Source organism: Alosa sapidissima, chromosome 7 (genome assembly GCF_018492685.1).
Source record: "Alosa sapidissima isolate fAloSap1 chromosome 7, fAloSap1.pri, whole genome shotgun sequence".
Classification (NCBI taxonomy): domain Eukaryota; kingdom Metazoa; phylum Chordata; class Actinopteri; order Clupeiformes; family Clupeidae; genus Alosa; species Alosa sapidissima.
Genome location: NC_055963.1, coordinates 30,458,459 through 30,482,670, shown reverse-complemented (window position 1 = coordinate 30,482,670; position 24,212 = coordinate 30,458,459). Strand labels below are relative to the sequence as shown.

Genomic DNA, 24,212 nt, shown 5'->3' with positions numbered 1-24,212 from the left:
ACTTGGCAGAGAATTGTTTTTTCTTTTCTATCAAATTATCTGTTTTATCATTGGCTACTAACATGCAAACCAACCTACCTTACACATTATAACAAAAACAGCCTTATTGCAGTGGTGTGAGCACCTCACAGGTCAATCCATTTCCATTTAAAATGAGGCCAAAAACCAGACTCTCAAATCCCTTTTGTTATTGTGTCATCTGTCGGGGAGATTACCTTTGGTTCAGGAACATCCAGTGATCTATCTGTATTGTATCTTACTCTCAGCTTCAAAGAGATGGAGATCACTTTGCTTGTCAGATTGTGACTACAGGAACCGGTCACATTTAAGAAACATAATCTGTTATGTCAATCAATAAGTTTATTTGCATCATAATGTACAACACACGTGTAAAGGTTTGTGTTTTTTTTTTGCTTTCACCTTCAATATTCTGTCCTGCTTACTATGAATAATGCACTTTAATTGCACATTAACTACAATTATTCATAACACCACACTAGCAGTTAATGTTGTGAATGATATCAGCATTCCTGAGATGAGACATACATCACTTTCATCCATTTGTCTATTAAAAAACAGTACACACACACACAACTATCCTGGATATTACACCGATGTAAAAAACTGTAGGCTTTACACGACACATTAATATGCTTGATTCAAAGTACTGAGAAACATTTTTTTGTCTACATGTCTACAATCATCAATCTTTTGGCCAGGTGGCTCTGTACTTACAAGTATATTACATCTATAAATGCACACTGATTCAGTGGCGTTTTTTGTTTTAAATTTGATGTTGAGTGGCAGTCTCGTAAATCATCTGTCAAAGCAACTTCAGGCTACAAGTGAATGTTTGTGTAAAGTAATCTTAGGTTCAAGAAGAAGTACTGTAGGTACTAACAGTACACCAGTATGGGGATAACTAAAGTCAAAACAGAGTACAAAACACCCAGACAAATAACAATGCATTTGTATCAACATTGGCCAAAGGTCAGTGGTTTGACCATCAAGAATGAGATTTAATTACCTGAGAAACAAAAAAGTCAGACATGTACCAGTACCTCAAATCCAAATGAAACAGCACTAAGGCGTTAGAAACAAACATCCAAACACAATACATTTCAGATCTGTGGTGGATGAATTTCAACCCGGAATTCTATTCTAAGCAGGTGTCTTAGGCAGTTTGGAATTCTGCCTCCACAGAAATGACCTGTGTATGACCTCTACTGGGCAGAGGGACTGGCCCCAGGCTCTGGCTGATCCTCTACTTCTCTCTGTGGTTTGACAGAACTCTTACTGATTGAAAGGAGGTCTCTTAGTTCCTTATTCTCAATCTGGTAGACAAAAGAAATCATAAAAGGGAAACTGTTACATTATGGCTCCTGCAATGAGTTAGCACTTGGCTTAGCCATTTGGGCACATAGGTGCCTCCATGACTTTGCATTTACCACAAGCAACTTAATACATGTATATTTGATTTTTGATTTACTTTGAGAATACTACTAGACAAATGTTTTACCTCGAGCTGTGCGAGTCTTTCTTGCACAGAGCAGTAGTGCTGGTCATCCACATGGACAGCTTTTCTCATTACTTGGCCCATCTCGCATATCCGCTCCAGCTGGCCTTGCACCTCCTGAAGTTAAAATTATAATTACATGATTGAACTGATCGAAGTACCGTAATTTCCCACCCTGATTTTGCAAAATTTTGTCAGCTATGAGGTTAATACACAGGGGTGGGCTATACATGGGAATGTGTTTCTTTTCTTTATTCTTCATTATGATTTAATCTGATTCTAATTCATTGGGCTATTAGGCACTGTGGTTAATACACAGGTGCGGTTATGACATGGTTGAACTGAATTGGTTAAACAAGATGGAAGGAGCACAGACGGACCTTAGCATGGTCCTCATGAAGACTTAACACAGGTTTTGGATCAAGTTTTTTCTTCCCCATCATCAGTTGAAGCATTTGTTTGCGATATCGACCCATGATAAGTTCCAGTGCATACTGGTGTTCCTCCAAAGAAAGCCAAAGCTCTGTTGGAAATAGAGAGAAAAGCAAAAAAAAAGTTGCTGTAAAGAATAACCAGGAAACCAGGTACAGGAAAGAAAACACCCATGAAGATTTCCCAGCTTTCACACAAGGCTATGGCTGTACAATCAATCAAATTAATCGATTAACCAAATTCATTTTAATCAATTTTGAAAATGAATGATAGTTTCAAAATCACTGATAATCGTGATCTCAATATTGAACAAAATAATCATGACAATGATTTTTGCCATAATTAGGCAGCCCTACACAAGGCTACTGGTTAGTACAGGAACATGCTGGTTAATGAGAGAATTCGTAGAAAAACAGCAGCACACAACAAGCACAGTTCAGAAATAACCAGAACATTCTACCACAAAAAAGACGTAAGCAGGATGCAAGAATCACATCGTACCTCTATTCTCCTGCTGCAGCTCTTTGATTTGAGTGTTTTCCTGAGCAAGAAGTACGTGTGGCTTGTATCTTGACAACTCCTGCAACTCGGAAGTCTCCTCTATGTACTGAAACAAGACCAAGACCACCAGTTCTGTACTCGTGCATTATCATCTGATAGCCAGTTGCAACCAAAATACCCATGACTGACACCAGTGTCATTTGCAACCTACTATCAATAGAAGTAGATTACACACTGTCTTTGTAAGCAAGAGTGGTGTGAAAATGGCAAGCTAGCGCTGCTTTGTTTACCTTCACCAGATACGAAAACTGGTTTTCAAGCGTCAAAAAAGAATACATCTATGCCATTAAAATAATACAACTATACCAAATAAATAATACAACTATGCCATTACTTCATTAATACCATTCCTGATTGAAAGACAGAAGAGGTGTAAAAACAAATTCCTGATTGCTGAAAAAAATCAGGATTTACAAGGCACCCTAGCATTTTTTCTAACAGCTTAAACACATATTAATGCAACTGACATTGATATATAATGTTTGACATGAGTGTAACGTAACCTTTGTGTCATAAATTAGGAATAATTTCATAAATAGCATGCTATGAGGATGAGTATTTAGTTGAGAATTGGTCTCTCTTGAAAATGTGACATAGGGAGTTGAGACTCTTCTTGTAGAAATATACAGTTGAAACCAGAAGTTTACATCTTTAGCATACACATGCTAAAGTTGACTAAAAAGAGGATTTTTGTCCATATTATTTATTTATGCTGGTCTCTAGACCTTATTCTTGCACTGTTGGACTAATGTTGGACTACTTTTTGCACCTTCACCATGACACTTACTCTCTTGAGCACCTTGCCATGCACACATAACTAAAAGACTATGGTTGGACTACTTTTTGCACCTTCACCATGACACTCACTCCCTTGACCACCTTACCAGTCCCGACCCTGTCACTACAAGCGTCTTATGCTTGATCACCCTCAAGCACATTGGACTTTTTAAATTTAATTTATATAGTGTTAGTTTTCTGATCTTCTACTGTCTTTATTGTACAGTGGAGTTTAGTTATATGTTTATACTTATACTTATGTTTACCATTTCTGCTGTAAGTGCATGTTGTGTGTGATGTCTGTATGCTACTGAGACCCTTGAATTTCCCCTTGGGGATCAATACAATATCTATCTATCTATCTATCTATCTATCTATCCATCTAATAAAAAATCATCCTTGGGAAATTGATCTTAATGCCTTTATTAAAACAATGAGGAAAATCCAACCTTTAAGGACACAAATTCTTTGTGAATAAATAATGTATCCCAAATAAATGAACGTTCTTCCTTAAAATACAGGTGCTCATAAGTATACCCCTATGTTAAATTCCCATAGAGGCAGGCAGATTTTTTATTTTTAAAGGCCAGTTATTTCATGGATCCAGGATACTACGCATCCTGATAAAGTTACCTTGGCCTTTGAAATTAAAATAGCCCCACATCACATACCCTTCACCTTATCTCACGATTGGCATGGGGTACTTTCCATAACAGCATCTCACAATGCAAATCAAACCAGCTAATAGGCTAACTGAAATAAAACCATGCCAATCTCTAGGTATGATGAAGGGTCACCATACAATCAAAGTGGCACAACTGAATGACAATTTTGGGAATTTTGACATATATTATTGTTTTACATATATTTTGATATATATTTGTATTTATATATATTTTTACCAAAACATATTTGAAGTATTAATGTAGCCTATTGTTATTTAATATTATTTGCACCTGTATAAATTATATTCTGCACATTTAATTTGATGCAGACTAAATAAATAAATAAATAAATACTAGGGCTGTCAAAATAACTGATTAATTTTGATTAATTAATTTGAGAAAAAATAACTGATTAAAAAAATGAGTGCAGATTAATCGATTCTGTATGACCTTTGACCCCGAGCCGTTCTAGTCTGTAAAAATTAGACTGTAAAATGAAGGAGAGAGAAGAAAATGTGCTGCCTGGATCATTGATTGGAACATTTACTTTTTAAAAACGGCCTGATGGTGTTCATAAAAAATAAAGTGTTGAAAATAAAGTCCTCTGTAATGTCTGCAGCAAGGAATTTGCATATTACCGGAGTTCATCAACTCTATAGTCGCACATCAATGCAAAGAAATAAGTTTTGACTTTTGAGGGGAGTGTTAATTTATGTTCATTGTGTCCCCTAGGTTATATCTGTGGCCTGAAATGCCTTGTATGTGAAAAAAAACTTCTTCCCGAAGCACTTTTGAATTTATTTCCTCAGCATATTAGGTCATATCATAGATTATTATGGCAATTATTTGAACAGTGAAAATAATAATAAAAGAGTTTTTGAACTTTAATCTCACTATTGCTGATTATTCAATGATTCGTTTGAATTTAAATATTTAAAATACTTTCACAGCAAAAAATATATATGCGATTAATTAATCACAGAGTATGTAATTAATTAGATTATTTTTTTAATTAATTGACAGCTCTAATAAATACATAAATAAATAAATAAATACATACATACATACATATATTTACCCGATAAAGCACTCTAGAAATGCTAACGCTATGAAAACTGTTGTAGCCTACTCTATGGGACTTATGGGATTTCAAGGAATAGGCTACCCCCATCTTTTACTGTCAACCCCCACCGGTTGGTGTACAAGAACATGTCTGTGAGAAAATACAAACTTTGCGCAGTGAAACTGTTTTAGCCTCACAGAAGCAATTGCGGCTCATTCAGAATCGTAGCTCATGCTTTGAATACTGTTTTAGTTACAGAATTAGTTACAGAAAACCCCAGACCCGTTGTAAAAATGACTGTGAGAAGGAAGCGTTTACCTTATCTGGGAGTGTGTTACTGACTTCCTTCATGCTATGGACCCTTTGGCTAAGTGCTCCCGACTGCTCGATTAAACTCTCCGCCGCTGTGTCATGATCTTTCAGCCGCTCCAGTAGGGTACGAGCATCACCAAGTACCTTTTCTAATGTGCAGGCCATTTCTCTAATAACAAAGAAACCCTCTGGTGTAATTATTTAACTATAAACTAAACGGATGTTAGCTAAACAACATTAGCATAGTTAACAATGACAGCATAACAACTTTGTCAGTAAGTTAGCCTGCCTAAATAACAAATATTCGATATGTAACGATAACTGTTATCTGAAACAACTCGAAGAGCTGCTTTCCCAAGATTACATATTTTACATGCAAACTTGTTTTAAGGATTGTTTATTTGAAGAGAGCTGTCCAAGCTGACTTGCCTCCGCTACTTTATTTTGACGTCAAGGCGCATTCTGTTAACGCAACTTCCGACTTGCTCTTGACATGGTCCATTCAACAGAGACGGCTTTATAAACTCGATGCCTAGGAATGCAAAAATATACATCCATTAAAATGCAAAGAGGCACTTTATCTTAGCAGCTATGATGGTTCATACTGAATATCCATATTTATTCTGTTTTTTCCTCATAATATATTCTACTAATACACTGCATATCTATTATTATATTGTTACTGCTACTACATTGCACATATCTGTACATGTTGTTCATGTTGTTCATACACTGTTCATATCACATAGCCATATTTATTATTATTTTATAAAGTAACTGCTAATACACTGCACATATTTATATCTAATTTATATTACTCTAAACCACCTTCTGTAAACCAACTACATATTACTGTCTACACTGCACTATATTTCTTGTCCTGCCTATGCACCACCTGTCTATACTTTGTAATTTGTATATCACATTGTACTTTTCTGCTTTCTTGCACTTCTGGTTAGACGCAAACTGCATTTCGTTGGCTAATGGCACCTTACACCAAAAAAACTTTGACAAGATTTGGGAAAGATTCTTGAAAGATTGTAGCCTAGTCTTTTAACTAATGCCCCATATTCAAGCTTTACTCAAAAGACTCCAATCTTTCAAGAATCTTTCCCCAAGCTTGTCAAAGTTGTTTGGTGTAAGGAGGCCATTACTTGAACTCTGCATAATGGCAATAAAGTTGAATCTAATCTAATTTAATCTAATTATATTGTAGACCTAACAATATCACCAGCAGTTTGTCAATGGGTCACCATGAAAGACCATTTTATTTATGGGCTTTGTTTTAGCTTTGGCAATTGTATGTAAGTCAATGGCCAGATTCAGTGCAATCAAAATTCAACCCACTGGAAAAAGATTGAGATTTTGCCAGGGCAGCCTGCCTTCAGGAGTTCCTCCACGCCTTCCGTGTCGCTCCCGCGCAGTTTTCTGTAACCACGCCCACCTATTGGACAAAACAACATGGAAGGCTGATGATAAAGTAACTTAACTATCCGCATGCAGTAGAGAAACGTTTCAAAGAATAAAAGTAAGTCGACTTCAAATATATAACAACAAACAAGCAAACACACACTTTTCCCCACGTGGAGCACGTGAGTGCAATGCTTTGTATCTGACCACGAAACTGAAGTGTTTGGTGTGGACTGCCCCACTTGTTCTTAGCTAATTCAGGCTAAGTTAGCTAGACGGGTAATGGCACTAATGTTATAATCCGAGGTCATACTAATTTTTCATACTTTAAAATGTTGTCGATTTCGTTGTTTAATTGTTATATTTTACACTCCCACAGCACAGTCATACATTTAAGTATCTAAACAGCTTAACGTGCACATAATGTCTGATTAGCTGTTAGCTGTTTGGGGAAGCTAACTCACTGGTCTCTGCTAGATGCTATGTGTTGTTCAGGCTATGTTAGCCAGCTAAATCGGATACCATCCTGAACATGCAAGTGCAGATCAGTAGTTTCTGTTGTCGATACGCTTTGGCTACTGTCTGCCTCGTTTAATTAACACTTTAAGAATAATTCATGACGTTGGTTCCAAAAGCGGGTCGAAATGCCAGAGTCTACAGATGCAGATACAGAAATAGGCCTCGCATAAGAGGCGAAAACCAGATTAATGTTCTGTTAATAAAACAACAGGTGATAAATAAAATATAAAGGATGTAAACTTTGAATCGATTTGCCCTGTAAGTTCTTTTACATTTTTGCCCACCTCTTGCATGCATGCACATGACATTCAAGTTCATAATACGAAGTTTGATTGCATTAAAACATGAGCTTGAGTATTTACGTATATCTTTGACCGTGTTATAGAAATGAAGCAAACCATGATCTTGATCAAATCAGGCTAGGTATGAATAAATCAACAAATGTCATAGTCTTGAATAATAGCTAAATTCCTCTGAGCTTATGGATTAGTAGATGGCCGTGGGTAATTTCAATTGTGTAGGCTTTCCTGTTGACAGTCTGAAATGGGAGAGTGAGAGAGAGATCTAGCATTCAAGCTTTATTTTTGCTTTCATTATTGTTTTAGTGTGTAGGTTACAAGTATCAGAATCAAGTAGTAAGGCAGTTAAATGACACTTTATATTGCTAGGGTTGTTCTGCATGCATGTTGCATTAATTATTGCTTGGTGGTGTTTGTGAAGAGCATAGCCTGTGTGTGCCATGGGAGAAATTGTGTAAGACTGATTGGGTCTGATCATTTGGTCAAGAATGCATTTCTGCTGTTTCATCTAATGCCTCTTATTAATATGAAATTATAGAATTCAAATAATCTCTAAAAATAACACAAACTTTGCTTAAAGGTGCTCTAAGCGATGCCACACGCTTTTTAGGCTAACATATTTTATGTCACTTACTGCAAACATCACCTAACCAAACGCTAGCAGTATGTGCCCTGAATATACTGTAAAAAAAGCGATCTCTGTGGACAGCCCAGGCTCCAAAAACGGAAACAAAAACAACCTGAGCAAACCTAGTCCATAAAAACATAACAAACTGTTCCAGCAAATCACGAGATGCGTGTTTAGGACAGTTTCAATTGCACGGGAGCAGCGAGGGAGGGAGGGGGAAGGAAGTAGCGAGCTAGCTCTCTGTTTTGTTTGAAAGTCAACAGAAGTGACGTTACCCAGTATCACTTAGAACACTATTAACAAATCCACACCACCGGGATAAATCTTTGAAGTGCATTATCTCCTGTATTGCATTATGTTTGCAGATAGAGCCTTTTGCTGCAAATATTTATTTTTGCTGCAATTTTATTTTGGTCTAGGCTAAAGGGAATTACATTTTGTAAACATTGTTGTGTTGTTACCATGTTTTAACTTTGTGTGCAAAGAAGTTGTAAATGTCACTTATTTAATCACAGTTGCACGGCATTATCAGAATTTATTATCTCCTTGTTCTCTTCCCTCAGAAAGAACTTGCTAGTTCTTACAATTCTAATGACCGCTGTGTGAAAGGTATGCATATAATTGCTCAAAACCTCTTTCATACATACAGTACGCACAAACATGCATTCACCTGATGTGTTGTTGTAAAGGAATTTACTGTAACTTTGTGGCAGCCTAGAATATGTGGATTTCTTTCTTTGTCTATAGCTTTCAGACTTGAACATGGAGGACGGTCAGGACGGGCCGAGTACAGAACGTACTAAGACCTGGGGTTTTCGGCGCACCACTATCGCCCGTCGGGAGTTCCTGGAAGAGGTTGGAGACCTTATGGAAGACTCCAAACCAGTGCCCTGTCGCCGTGGTGCTCGCCAGCCAAGGGGCAGGGGCAGGGGCCGGGCCAAGCAAGCCACTGAGACCACCCCAACACCGACGAGTAAGCGGGGCAGGGGGAGCAGGAAGAGTTCCCCTAATGCCTTTCTCGCGTCTGTCAGCGCTGAGACCACTACTGAGGCAAACAGTGAGGTTGCAGGCTTACATGCATCAGAAATGTGTGAAGCTGGGGCTGTAAAGACCGTGCCTACTGAGAACCACCCTTTGAGTGAGGGTACAACAGACAGTGAGGAGATAAGTCTGCATGAGTACGCAGAGAGGCTTAAAAGACGCAAGCTGCTGGAGGACAAAAAGACTGCTGCTAAGGCAGAAGCAGAAGCAAAATCCAAAGCAAATGGTGCAAAAATGATAGAGGTTATACAGATTGAGACGTCAACAGAGGAGGAGGAAGTAGCCATTAGACAAACAGGTAAGCCGTCAGCAAGGTCTTTGGTCAGTGCTGGATCGTTACACCCCGTCTGTGCAAACAACGAAGATGGTATGCTGGTCAAAAGGAGCCAGAAACCAGCCAGAGGTGTGCACAAATCTGCTTCCAAGTTTCCAGACACTGAGGATGAGGAGGGAGAGAGGAAGGAGAATGAAACGGAGGGACAAGGATCACCAGAAGAATGTGAGAGTGAGGACACTGACCCAGATGCTGTGTATTGCATCTGTCGACAGAAACATAACAAAAGGTATGTATGTACCTAACTTTTGAACCAATGATCTTCTGTGTTGGTTATCAAGAATGTCACTCACTTCCAATAAAATTGTCTGCCTACCATTATGATCATGGGATGGAAAAAAAGAACAAACTCTAGCTCAACTAATATATGGTACTAACAATAGCAAGTGTTTTGTAGTGCCTTTATCATTACACTATGAAGAAAAGATGGACTGGGGAGAGAGGCTATGAAGCCACAACCTGTTGTTGTCACTCAGTAAGGGTGACAGTTAGAAAACCAAAATAGTTGAAGGGTAAGCACAAATCAGGGCCTGTTTTAGAAGGCCTTTAACCTTGGGTCAGAGTTCAGGAAAATAGAAAGGAGGCCTAAGTATTACCTATTTTGGTTATAGGCTCTAGATTGGAGTAAGACATGGGTGGACAATCCAAATTCTAAAATAATTTCACAAGAACTCGTAAAGTTTACATATGGGATCTACTGTATATAGGCAGTGACGCAACAAGTCAGGGTTGTTGCTTCATGAACCAATTTTCAGTCCTGGATTGCAATAAAGCTACAAATCTTCAGTATTTCTCGCCTTGTCAAGTGTTTGAATCAGTTTATCAGGTTTTTCTATAACAGTTTGCAAAGTAACACTCTTAAATGTTTAGTCTCTGTATCCACTGTGATCCTTTTGCCTCATTCATGAACTCATGGTGTGCGTTTAGGTTTATGATCTGCTGTGATCGCTGTGAAGAGTGGTTTCATGGTGACTGTGTCGGCATCTCGGAGAAGCGTGGGCGGCTCATGGAGATGAACAGGGAGGACTACATCTGCCCAAACTGTAGCCCCTGCGCAAGTCCTGTACCTGTCCAGACAGTGCAGACTGCCCTCTCTGCTACTGGGATGAGTTCTTCCTCTGAGAGTCTCATGTCATCTGCTTGTGAAGATAGACCCAGTGAAGATAAAGGCATCAAAGGAAAAATTAGAAAAGCTAGCAGCGAAGGAACGAAGAAGAAAATTAAATTATTCCATCCGGTAAAACTGTTACTATTCTCTTGGTGTTTCTTTTACAAATGTCAACTGCTAGAGGTAAATGTGGGTAGTGAAAAGGGGAAACAAAATTGTTATGTCTTTCCTCAGTATCATGTTATGTTCTTAAAAACAGTGGTTGGAAATCATTTTTGAATGAATGTTTTTTCCATGGGTTAGATAATAACTAGATAAGTTTCCTAACAGGGAGTGACGAGTGCTGTTGTGGAGGAGGAACAGGTTCTCCCAAAATGCATTGGGCCAGGCTGCATTAAGAGTGCTCTACCTGACTCTGTGTACTGCGGCCATGAATGCATCCTCCGACATGCTGCGGTAACCATGAAGTCTCTTTCTGAGCAAAAAACACCCAAGCTGGAGCCTCTACCACCACAGGCTCACCCCACACCAAAAGCACTCAGTAAACCAACCATTCTCTCAGCACTGAAGGTAATCTATAGTCCTGTTGTTTAGGGTGACTGGGGTTACATCTTGTTTGTTAATTTTAGGAATATGATTAGCTTGTAGGTAGTTGCTTTTCTGAACCACTCTTTCAGTTATGACATGAAATGGACCACACGTTGTGGCTTTTGTGTTGATGACTGTCCATGCTTGCCTCCAGGCGCAGATGAAGCCTCTTCTCGGGAAGGTGGCCAGGAAGAGGTCATCTGGAGGACAGCAAAGAGAGGTGGAGGATCATGGTGCAGTTAAGGAGAAAGAGGCTGCTGTGCTGCCCAGCACCCAAACTGAGGCAGTGAGGGCACAGCAGGCTTCTGCCATAGACTCGTCAGTTTTTTACAAGTCCAGTACGTATCGCCAAATGGTTCCCAAACCACACACTTACAGATGCTTTCTGTCCGAATCACTTACATTTTATTTGACAGCTCTTAACTACATTTGTTTGATTTCATATAACAAATTCATTAAGTAGACACACAGCACTTAGAATTTACAACAAAGGTAAATGGCCTTCACATCTCTGGCAAGTAAGGTCATATATGAAAATACGCATCCACCCATAACAACACACTGCATATAACCGAAGACAAAAACAGGTAAGTACTCCTCTGGCAGGCTACCTATTATACATTTTAACTCCTCAGGTAAGTATTTATTAAAGCTTGATAACGGACTGTCTTGTCAAGTACTCAGATACACAAACCACCAGCTTTGGCTTTGTGGCAATAAAATTATGTACATTTTGAATATGAAAAGGTCATCTATCCTCTGTTTGAAGCAGTGGATTGAGGGCATCTTTTATTTCTGTCATGCAGATTTTTTACTAATATGAATGTGCATGATCAAATATGGCACATTATCATGGCTTTGAACTTTTGGTAAAAGGACACATTTGCCTCATATATATATATTTATAAGGTTTGTTTGCTTGCAAATGTGATACAAATTGTGAACAATAGGAGTTAAGAGTTACAAGTTTATCTTTCAGAATTCATGCCAATAAGTGATTAAGAGTTAGTTCAACAACTGGCAATATAGGAGCTGGCAAAACCCCTACAATATCAGTTCTGCATAGGCTAGCTATCTTCACACTCACACTTCCAAAGTGACAGCCATCTCTGTCAACCAGTTATTTTGTGCATTACACGTTAATGGGATGATATCCTAATGGGACAAATTTAGACTTAAGTGTCTTCTGACAGAATTTTACTGGATTCTGTCAAAACTGCAACATCAAAAGTTGCAATGAATGCCATCAATAATTATATGATTGGTTTGTTGACTTGCTCTCACAGATATACTGTATTGTGCCATGTAATCGACATGACTGTATCCCATAAGTGCATAGTCAATTCATATGACAATATGAAATTAATAATAAAATATTAGTAGATAAAATTACAAAAATGCAACTACTTAGCGCAGTTCCAAAATAACATTGAACTCTGACAATGTAACTAGCACATGCAAAAATTCTGGGTTCAATGTCAAAGTCTCACTAACTAACATGGAAAATGCAAAGTGGTAAGTCATTCCAAAACAAATGTCTGTAAAAACAGTACTTTAAGTCTGGCTATTCCACACTGAAGAAAGCTCAACCTGTGGTGCCTTAGGTGATAAAGTTCTTTGCCGTCAGCTCGTCTTTTATTTTGACACATGTACACCCTCTTGTGCATCAGCCCTTGCATGATTTCTTCAACTGACAGTACTGTTCAGACAGAAGTCAGGAAAATGTCAGAATCTGGAATCCTTTTGAAATGCTGACATTTAGAAGCTCATGGTAGAATAATTTCTATGTGATGTAACACTTTTGAAATTAGTCCACCACTATCATCTGTCTAGTATTTTATACATCAGCTGTGTGTCATATAGTGATATACCACTGCCTCATTAGATACCATAGAGTAGAAATGTAAAAGAAATGTGGTCTTGAAACTTTAGGAACCTTTTACTAATGATGTTTTGGCACTTCGGACAATGTAGCAGCTCAGTGCTATAATGCTCAATATTGAGCACAGTCAATACATCGGCATACCCATCACCAGAATCTAAGACTCGACTTTAGATATCAAAATAGGTCACATCTGATGAGGTGTGTGTGTTTTGTTTGTTTGTTTGTTTTGGGGGTCCTGGGTGCAGAAAACTAAGAAGTAGACTCCCAACACTACCTCTGATTGGGTCTGACCCCAATCCTGGCTTACACCAAACCGATTCTCAATTGATAAGGTCTGGACACTCTGAAACTGAAATTGCACATTATGCTCATACTGTATACCTAAGTGGTGCCAACTGTCCTGTCCTATAAAGCCAGCCCCATTTTTAGCCTTTATCTGAAAAGATAGTGTAGAAATGTCAGGAAATGAGAGGGTTGGGGAATGAGTTTGGTAAATGACCTCGGGCTCAAACCTGGGTCCCTGTGCGTACTGATCGTGGTAGAGATTCTACCCCTGTGCTACGACTCCCCTATTCTCACCTTTTTTACCTTTTACCTGTATGCATCCCTGGTTAGGTTTTTAAGGTAACTGGCATCAAGTCTGCAGCTATCAGTATTTCTTTCCCTAGTTTTCCTTGCACACAATTTTGTCTGTACACTATGGAATGGTGTGTAATTCAATACCACACTGTCCCATGTGTGTCTCGGCTGTAACACAACTTTGGTCCGCATCTGATCATCTTTCAAGTTTGTTTTGCACTGAAACCTCAGTTTTCCCACACTGGACTACTGGACTTCATGCAGTTTGCCTCAAAGTTGATTCTCTTCCCCCAGTTGCATTGTGGATCTACACAAAATATCCTCATGATTTGATATAAATAGAATTTTGAGGGGAAATAACTGCAAAAAAGTTGTAAAATGTAGGTAGTTTCACAAGAGCACGTAGCAGTTGTGATCACACATTTCACAACAAAAAAAAGTTTTTGTGGGGGGTAAATCAATCTGTTTTTGTATGGATGAACAGCAAAGCAGAAAAAGACAAACCCTTATCTGTGTCAGACATGGCAAGCAGTAATTGTGACTGACATGTGGAGGTACACTTACCTGACAACAGCTGACCGTGAAGAGAGGAATTTGCTGTCAATGAGGAATCCACACACCACTATTGTCAATAGGCTATTTCAAAAACAAATCACTGACTAGCACTGACACGGAGTTGGATCGACTTCCGCTACATGGACATCATGTTTGGAAACCCAGTCGAGGCCTGGAACATTGCCTGATACAAAAGAGCTAACCTGTTGGACCCTTATGAAAAGAAAAGAAAAGGAATATTCTCAAGAATTACATACATATGCCCATAAAGAAAATGGAGAAGCAAAATTGACTTAAAAGGGTTAGGGTTAGTTGTAGGTGTGAAGTATCAGGTTGACTGATACCATAAAGTGGAAGTGCCCACAAAACCCCCACAGGATCAAACAAGTGAGTGACTATGCACACAACAGAATTTCCCTGGAATGCACACAGTCATTGTCAGTGGAGCCTGGCCTGCACATGTGGAATGTCACCAGATGTCAGTGTGTCTCATGAGGACACCTTGGAAAGTGATTTCTTCAGAAAAATGAGATGGTTTCCAAACAACTCATGCCAGAGAGAGAGCTTGTGCTTAGAATTCCATACACATGCCCCCCCCCCCCCCCTCCACACACACAAACAAGATGTATGTGTACACACACTCACTTTGAGGAACTTTTTTGTGTTTTGTTAAACCAACATGCACCAGCACTGGTGTTACATTCATTGTTTTAATTACTTCTCCACAACTGCGGGAATGCCACTTCACAGATACAATTAAAGGGCCGCACAGAATTATTATTCGTGATTGCCACCTAGTGTCCAATGCTGGAACAACCAATTTTAGGAATGTGGAAATTTATAACATTTGCCAGCCAGGCTTATGTTCACTAATGGGTAAAGCACATATCAAATAGGTCATTTTTAGGTTACCTTTTTGCTGCCTTTTTTGCCTCTGACCCAAAAAGCTCATATTTGAAACAAAATATCAAACTTTTTGCTCTGCATGTTATAGTCAGCAAATTCAGATGTGATCCCCACGTAAAACTTAACACATTTGTTGAATTATGTTAGTTTTTTTTTTTTTTTTTAATTTTGAAGATAGTCAGCAATATCATAGTTTACTTGTCATCACATTTTTGTATTGGTTTTTACAGAAGTACTACCAAGCAAACATGCTTAATCCACATAGATGTCTACACGGCGGTTATTTTCTTATTTTGAAATCGCATGACACTTGGAGAAGTCCAAGGGTTGGTGAAAAGTAGACAGACAAGAATCATTGTATCTTTGTAAATACTGTGGCATGCCAGAATACCTGAATACCTTTGGGATTTAAATAGCTTTGCTCCCTGTTTCTATAGTCTGGTAACAGGCACTGGATCAACAAAATGTCACTATATAGCCATAACTAACATATTCAGAGACCTACCCACAAATCTCTTTCTGAGATGCATATCAAATGGTGACAGCAAACTATACACTTCTGTGCATTCATAATTTGTACTGTCTAATCTTCAGTATTTGTTTTCACTCTTGAACGCATCTATCTACCGTCTCTTGAATCAGCAAAATCTGGTGACAACACTTTACTGCGTATTTGGCCATATGATTTCATATAGGGGCTGCATAGTTAGATCAGTGAGAGCAGGGATGGATTACTGCACAGGCCCAAGGGGTCAGGGGGCCCTGAAGCCCAAGCCTTTGCATGCAGTCATTGCCTCAATATCAACAAATCAGGATGTAGGCTATGAATCTAATTGAATTAAAGTATTGGCCATCCCCAAGATCCACCAGAATACAGGAAATCACATCATACAAATTAAAAAAAATTCTGCACATTTCGTTTGTTAATATGAGTGCTGCTCCTTAAAATTAAGAAATTAACTGTGAAGGCAGAGGTCGTCTAGTAGCGAGCTAGCGCTTGGTTTTGTTTGAACGTCAACAGAAGTGACGTTACCCCGCCATCGCTGATACAACCTTTAAGCTTTTAGTGAATACTTTTGGAAGTATCGGTCTTGTAACAGGGTTTAAATGCAGTTGTTTACTCAATTTGAGAAAATATACAAGTCCATGTTCAATACTAAGCCCGTCGGGGTAGTCACTGCTTGAGTACAAAGCCGCATCAACCGTCTGTCATTGAATAAATCCTGCCCCATTTTTAGCCTTATTTTCTCCCATTTTTTCATGAGCTGAAGCAAAATGTCAGCTTTCATATGCATACAAAAGGCTTATTTCTCAGTATTTTACATAAATGTCTTCAAATCTGTATTTGTCAGTGCTTCACCTTGGCTGACATAATCCATCCACCCAACGTATGTGACATCAAAAGATGCTGATGAAAAATCATGTGATTATTACACAGAAGTGCCTTGGCCCGGTCATGTGCAGTTTTATGACACAATGCAATGCCACAGATGTCACACGTTTGAGGGGTGGGGGGCATGTAATTAGCATGCTGACTGCAGGAATGTCCACCTGGGCTGCTAGCTGTGAACAGAATGTAAAGGTGAAGTGCTTACTAATACGGATCTTCGGAAATGTAAGTGAAATAAGCCTTTTGGGTGTATGGAAGAAGTCCTTAATCGTTTATTTCAACTCATGAAAAATGGGAGCAGAAAATAATGTGTTGCCTTAATATTTCTGTTGAGCAACATGTTTGGACAGGTACTTCTGATACAAAATTTAACTTTTTCCAATTGATTTTTTATTCATTAATGAATGCATTAATTACTTTTAAATATCACAAAGCAGTAAATCTGAATTTGGTGTTTTGTGGTGCCATGAGGTTTCCTTTTATTTTGTTTTCCAACAGATAAAAAAACAGCTCAGAATGTAGACAGTAAAACAGAAAGAGATGACCTTGGGAGATCCAAATCACCCTCAGAGGTGACGGTCAAACCAGGACACACCGCATCTCCACCTGCAAACCGGACCATACAGGCAGATTTCAATCTGCTGCCTCTGAATTCCAAACCAACAGTACAGTTGGCTTCAGACTCTGACTTGACCACGTCCAGACAACAACCTACGGCTGCACATAGCATCAGCAAGTCTCTACTGCCCAAAAAATCACCTGAACAGTCACCTCCCTCCACATCCTCCTCCCCTACATCTGTCCCAGTCACAGCCTCCGGCTCTCAGCAGGGACCTCAGGTCCCCCAAATGCCGTCAGAGCAAAAGCTGAAGCCTAACATCCAGATCAGGCTAAATATCCGCCGCTCCCTCACTGAGATTCTCTGGAAAAGGTAAGAGAACTCTGAAAACATATAAGATGCCCTATTCTTCACCTACCTATCTTTCAATGTTCCTATGACTCCTTAACATGGAAATAAAAAAAACAATAACATCAGAGAAGAAATGTTGCCAACACATTCATACCGTTACATATGCATATACACTAGACAAGGTAATTTAAAGTTTGGAAAGTGCTTCATAGTTACTGAATGCATTTGATTCCATGACCTGGTTTGTTAATCAAACCCAATGAACATTGCAGCAGTCATTAGAATCGTGTTACAATTTAACCTCCTTTATATTACTTTTATCAGGGTAAATGACAGTGATGATTTAGCATTGTCAGAAAGTGAAGTTGGGAATTTGGCCGTGAACATTGAGAAGGCGATATACAACATGTACCTTTCAACTGATGGTAAATACAAGAACAAGTACAGGTTGATCATGTTCAACCTGAAAGATCCCAAAAATAAGGTCAGTTTAGTACTGCTTTTGTTTATATTTTGTTTATGCTAGTGAACTGTGTTGTGTTATGTATGTAACTGGACCATAACAGGGAATGTAATATTTCAAAACGTATATTGTAGAATTCTAATGGTTGTTTAGGTGTAGACAAAGCGTTTCATTATCACTGATATTTATTTTAATTTTCAGGTGCTGTTCTATCAGGTGATCAAAGGAGAAATCTCACCATCAAAGCTAACCAGACTAAGTCAAGATGAGTTACAGGCCAGGGAACCATCATCTCCAAACGTCAGTGTACCGCCTGAGGTAAATTGCCATCCTTAGAGGAAAAAGTTTGTTTGGCTAGTGATGGCCTTGCCTTTGATTGCGATCTCTCACCATTTATTGCTAGGCTCACCAGAGCAGTCCTGAGATGAGGCAGATAAAGCAAGATGTGAAAGAGGAGTCGCCCCCTAGTGGTGTAACAGAGAAAACCACACAATTGTCTTCTGTAGCAGCATGCAAGTCAGAGGACTCACCACCGCCCTCCACACCCTCTGTGAGTGTATCTCTTTCTCTCTTTCTCTCTTATTCCTACTCTTTTGATCCAGTTACACTGTAAACACTGTGTTGTATGTTTTCTGTTTGTTTTTAACAGCAGTATTCTGGAATCAAGCTAAATCAACCAACCAAAATGCCGTCAGTTCCAGACTTCATCAGCAGTATGCTGAAGGATACAACATCAGAGCACAAAACCCATCTCTTTGATCTGAAGTGCAGGATATGCACAGGTAAGAAAATTACCCAAAAATCAAGAATACTCTAAATATTGCTGATTTTACAAACAACACACCTCTTCCATGTTTTTTATTGGCCATGTATAGGTCAGATATCAGCTGATGATATTGATGAGCCTGGAGCTAAGAGGCTGAAGAAATCTGAACCAGAGGAGAAGCAGGAGACATCACACAAGGAGAGGCCTCCTAAGATGAGCCGTGGCACAGAGAGAAGGACAGCACCCATCGTGCCACGTGTCAAATCGCCAGTTATGGAATCTCCAGCGTCCCCTGTGCCAGAGGACATTCCAGACGCTGGGGAGGAGTCGTCAGACTTCACCCCCATTGTTATACCTGAGGTGTCCATTGTGTCCATCACCAGACAGGATCCGCGCACTGCTGGATTCCGTCCTGCTGTTAAACCCAGCGTACACCAACCACCGATCGCTCCATCCCCACCCACCACACCTGTAATCAGTGCGCCCAAACCAGTCAAACCACCACTTCCTCCACCGCCACCTGTTGTCCCGAAATCTATCCTGATGAAACCCACTGGATCATCTGTCAGATTGTACTCTACCTCCCGGACACCCACAAGGTGTTTGCTCTCACACTGTCTTCATAACAAAAAAAATCTAAAAGTGTATAATTGCCAATTTACTTTATGGTCCCTTTTACTCTGTATACTTGCAAACAATGTTTGTGATCTTCCTTGTTTACATTTTTAATCAGCGCGGTGTCTTCTCAACCTCCTCCGGACAAGGACACACGTCATTTTCTACTAAAGCAGGAGACTATATGGAAAGGATTTCTGAACATGCAAACAGTTGCTAAATTTGTCACAAAGGGTTACCTGGTTTCAGGATCCTCAAAATACCTGAATGAGGTTAGGCCACAATTCATTATTTCATTTGTTGATTTCGTTCATTTGAAGGTTTCTCTTTTTCTCACATAGAAAATTCAACATACTGATATGGATAAATTGAAATTGATTAATACAATTTAGATTAATGAGATTACACAATATAGTTGTTACATTTTAATGTCAGTATGTGTCTCTGTAGAAAGTATACATTATCAACAAAATGTCATGTCATTTAGGACATACCTGACACTATTCACATCGGGGGTCGGATATTGCCTCAAACAGTGTGGGAGTATGTGGAGAGAGTAAAGGCATCTCCCTCTAAAGTAAGTGCACCAATTTTTGCTCTCTAGCTGTTTTCATCAACACTTTCTGAACACTGTTGTAATACATTCTCTTCCCTTAATTTCAGGATTTGTGTTTGATCCGTTTCCAACCAGCGACGGATGAGGAGGAAGTGGCATATGTGTCTCTTTTTTCGTATTTCAACAGTCGCAGGCGTTTTGGTGTGGTTTCCAACCACTGCACGTATATCAAGGACTTCTACCTCATTCCTCTTGGAGCTCATGAATCTGTCCCCTCACTACTTCTGCCACTTGAGGGACCAGGTAGACACTGAATTTGATCATCTCCCAATTTAGGCTTTTAACCTTGTTATTGGTTTTCACTGTAATTGACAGAAGCTGTATTTAGTAACGAGCACATTTTTAAATTGCTGTTTCATTTTGTCTTTCACAGGTTTTGAGCAGAAGCGTCCAAATCTGCTGCTTGGCCTGGCTGTATGTCAGAAACCAAAGCCACCTGAGGCTTTGAAAGAAGAGGCTAATGAAACGAGAGTTAAAACACTGATTGCTTCAGAATCGTCTGATGGTGGTTTTCCTACTGCAAAATCAGCCATCCCTAGTGCGAAACCGAATGACTGGCAACCCTATGATCCGGAGATCCCAATTAGCACAACGCCCCCTGGATCTCCAGACTCCTCCTCCTCAGGTTCTGTGTCATCTCCGTCTGATTTAGCCCATACTGTCCTGTCCATCATTAAAGCACCTACTGCTGCCAGCTCTAAACCAATAAGTAACTCAGATCCCTCTGTATCAGCTGACAAAAATCCCCTGCAAACCATTCTTAAAACTTTGTTTGGAAGGAAGGAGGAACCTTCTGCCAATGCAATGGACTCACCTAAACAAAGCTCCTCAGTAGACATCAAATCCCCAGCCCCAAATACTGCAGAGGTTGATCTGATTGTTCAAAAGTATGGACATATTTCCACAGACAGACCAATAGCGAATATTGAGATAAGCAAAGATGATGATAGACCATATGATCCAGAAGAAGAGTATGAGCCAGAAGTTGAGTATGATCCAGAAGTTGAGTATGGGATGTTAAATCAGACCAGCACAATCCCAATGATGAAGAAGATAGATAATGATGATGATCGACCTTATGACCCAGAGGAGTATGATCCAGCAATGGGTTATGATAACCCCATAAGTCCAGTCAAAACATTTGAAAATAAAACTGTAGCACAGCAGCCCACAATCGAGGATGATGTTGCCTATGACCCAGAGGACAGCACTTTCTTTGAAGAGATGCAAGCTGACCTTGCTGGAAATTCAGTTGGAGCCAGTGGCACAGTAGTATCTGAACAGCAGAGAATGCTGCTGGAATTGAACAAGCAGATTGAGGAGCAAAAACGTCAGCTTGAGGAACAAGAAGAAGAATTGTCTCGGCAAAGAGCAGCAGCAGGGATGTCAATGGCTCACTTTTCTGTCTCAGATGCTTTACTTTCTCCTCCTAGAACTTCCTATCTGTCAAACTGTGATTTGTTACAACTTGCAGAAAAGCAGACCATAGATACTGTTGATAGGCCAGTTATTAATCAGAGGAGGGACCCACGGCAGAAAAGAGAATCTAGGTGTGTAGATAATAAGCCAGTGGAGAGTGAGCATGGTAGCAAAAATACCCCTTTAGGATCATCAAAGTCAGAAGCCATTCAACCAGAGAAGCACCCATTAACGACTGATATACAGACAGCTAAACAAGGGACTCCAGTATCTACTGAGAACAAAACAAGCACAGAGAAAACAAAAACAAAAATGTCATCTACTGAGAAAGTAGATGAAATAGTTGGCAAACGTGGCAAACGTGGTGTTAAAGAGTTTACAAAGACAGATACACATACAAAAGCAAATAGTCTCAAAACAGAGACACGAGCGCAATCTGGTGAAGCTCCTCGTCATTCACATAGGTCTGGCTGTAAATCACGCCGAAAATCCCCAAGAGATAGTAAAGATGTGTCACCAAGGAAAAGGCAACGTTCAAGTGATAGTCATGAAGTCAAGCCCTCCCAACCATCACCAGTCAGTATCAAACAAAGTGAAAATGACAAGCATCATGACCGAGAACAGTTTGAGCACAGAGGTTCGAACATTTCATTGAGTAAACAAACAAGTAGAGGGCAACCGAGATGGGAAGGACGAAGAGAATTTGGGACAATTTCAGACGTGGCACAAAGAGGTGCCAGCTTTTCTGCCCCAGAGGATAAGTTCAAGGAACGAGGTTCCGGCCAAAATACAAGACCAAGAGGACCCCCTTCAAGACAGTTCAGTGACCCCGATTGTCAAACACAGCACACTTTCGATAGACCATTTCACTCAAACCAGTATGATGGTCCTCATCCACCAATGTATCACCCAGGACCAAGAGGACCATTTGGACAACCCCCTCAAGGACTGTTTGAAAACAGAGGCCCCAGACCTCCAGGATCTGGACCACCAGGGCCTCCTATCAGGCAGTTTAATGTCAGCCATGGTCCCAGGATGCTGAATGTTGATGCTCCATGGAGATCAAACAATAACAGTGACTTTAATGATTGTCACTCTTTTCATGATGATGACAAACCTGCTCCCCCACACATGTTCAGAGAAAATCATGGAGACTTTTCTTTCGGTGGTGCCCCCACTGAGCAACCTGAAATGCATAGGGGCGGAGATTTAGAATGGGACAAGCAGAGAACACATTTTACTCCAAACAGATTTGACCAGCAGCCTCGACGTAATACTCCAGAAAGGGTTGGGCCAGGGTTTTGCGGATCAGGCCCTAGTGACAACTACAGAAACAGAGAAATTATCAAGAATAGGAGTGCTTCTTTCCCTGGTCCCCCAGATATGTCTTTAGATCCAAGAGCACCTTTGCATCGTTTTCCAAAATCAGGTTCACCTCAACACGAACAAACCTTCGAAGAGCAAAGTCCTCATCATTTTGATCACCACAGCCCAAGAGACTGCCCCCCGTTTCCCAGACCAAGAGATCCCGCTTCAGGACCATTTTTAGGGAATAAAGGCCAACCAAGCTTGTGCTCGGACAAGCCAGATCATCAGTCTAATGCACTGCCTCGACGACACTCTGGCCCTTTGCTACCGACCCCTCCAGGGGGTCCCACCGGACCATTTAATCCCACAATGCAACATCCTCCTCAAAGCCTAGAAAACCCTTGGCCACCACAAAACCCACCTGGAAGAACAGGTTTTGACAGAGAGACTTCTGGATCAGATAATGCAAAAAATCCCAGAGAGAATAAGGACCCCTCACCCTACCACTCACATGAAAACGCCAGAGATCGGTCAGAAGAGAGGAGGATGTCTGATGGCAGCTTGCCTAGACAGAGAGACAGGAGGCTGTGGCCTAGGGAGCAAGCCTGGAAAAGGTCTCTCTCTAGAGGGAGAGGGGTTGATAAGGGTAAAGGAGGAGAGTCAGGAGAGAGTGATGGTGAAACAAGGAGGCTAAAGGGTGGACAAGATCGAGATTACGCCAAGAGAGCTAGAATAAGAAACAGGCACCAGGACCGCGAAAGAGATTCTCACAGTAGTAGTCAAGAGGACAGGAACCAATCTTGTCATGAGAGAACAGGAAGGAGAGGACAAAACGATGGGGGGTTTAAAGGCTTTGGTAGAAAAGGGAGCAGAGGTAGAGAAAGAAATAGATAAAGATCTTGAGTTACAAAGACAGATCATGGGAGAAGCCAAGATATAACAAGAGCATTGTAGAAGTTAATGCTGTTTTGTCATACATTTAAATATCAGTTGATACCTCTTGAGTTCTTCACCTCTTGTGTACTCATTTTATAACATTGATTCTTTAAAGATGCCTGTTTTGTGTCAGACAAGTTGCAATAATAATGCATTTGTGAAAAGAATTTAGCAGCACCAAACTATTGTGCAGTGAACAATATGCAAGATTAAAAATTAAACTGTTGCATACAGAATCAATGTACCTTTTATGTTGACCATTTATGTGTAATTTGCAGACTACTTTTGTTCTGTTATTCATCTTTATAGTCAATTTTCAAACTAAGAAAAAGTACATGTTTTATTTGTACTTTCTATGAGGAAGTGTTATAAACCATACTGGTTTAATTTGGTTTGTTTAAAAGTGTTTTGTCTATTGGATATACTGTAGTTCATGTGGTTCATGAAAATAGTTTTATAGGGAGCCAAAACATTACTAGCTTTGAACATTATGCTTTACTTTGTGTCCTCTGTAGAAATCAGAGAACTCATTGCTGAAAAATAAAACATTTAATAAATGATTAATGGTCTTTCTTCACTGTCTTCTTATCTAGGCCCTTATTATTCAGCAT

At 39.8% G+C, this 24,212-nt stretch overlaps 2 protein-coding genes across 4 annotated transcripts; one reads left to right on the top strand and one right to left on the bottom strand.

The window, feature by feature from the left end:
* Positions 1 to 340: 340 nt before the first annotated feature.
* On the bottom strand, positions 341 to 5,812 carry sike1 (suppressor of IKBKE 1). Of its 2 annotated transcripts, XM_042097275.1 has the most exons (6): positions 5,756 to 5,812; positions 5,333 to 5,495; positions 2,450 to 2,555; positions 1,897 to 2,039; positions 1,520 to 1,633; positions 341 to 1,334 (listed from the first exon to the last, which is right to left on the bottom strand). In XM_042097275.1, exons 2-6 carry the CDS (start codon positions 5,489 to 5,491, stop codon positions 1,224 to 1,226), a joined length of 633 nt encoding a protein of 210 aa, XP_041953209.1. In that variant the 5' UTR covers positions 5,492 to 5,495; positions 5,756 to 5,812; the 3' UTR covers positions 341 to 1,223. The 2 variants fall into 2 exon arrangements, with proteins under 2 accessions (XP_041953209.1, XP_041953208.1); XM_042097274.1 differs by having other exon boundaries at positions 5,333 to 5,780.
* Positions 5,813 to 6,726: 914 nt separating this feature from the next.
* si:ch73-181d5.4 (death-inducer obliterator 1) lies at positions 6,727 to 24,170 on the top strand. Of its 2 annotated transcripts, none has more exons than XM_042097239.1 (16): positions 6,727 to 6,854; positions 8,746 to 8,791; positions 8,930 to 9,786; positions 10,485 to 10,794; positions 10,996 to 11,235; positions 11,408 to 11,591; positions 17,067 to 17,499; positions 17,803 to 17,962; positions 18,143 to 18,259; positions 18,345 to 18,491; positions 18,594 to 18,723; positions 18,817 to 19,306; positions 19,441 to 19,594; positions 19,810 to 19,899; positions 19,986 to 20,181; positions 20,312 to 24,170. In XM_042097239.1, the coding sequence occupies exons 3-16, from the start codon at positions 8,945 to 8,947 to the stop codon at positions 23,557 to 23,559; spliced, it is 6,741 nt and encodes a 2,246-aa protein (XP_041953173.1). In that variant the 5' UTR covers positions 6,727 to 6,854; positions 8,746 to 8,791; positions 8,930 to 8,944; the 3' UTR covers positions 23,560 to 24,170. The 2 variants fall into 2 exon arrangements, with proteins under 2 accessions (XP_041953173.1, XP_041953172.1); XM_042097238.1 differs by having other exon boundaries at positions 18,591 to 18,723.
* The last annotated feature ends 42 nt before the right edge of the window (positions 24,171 to 24,212 follow it).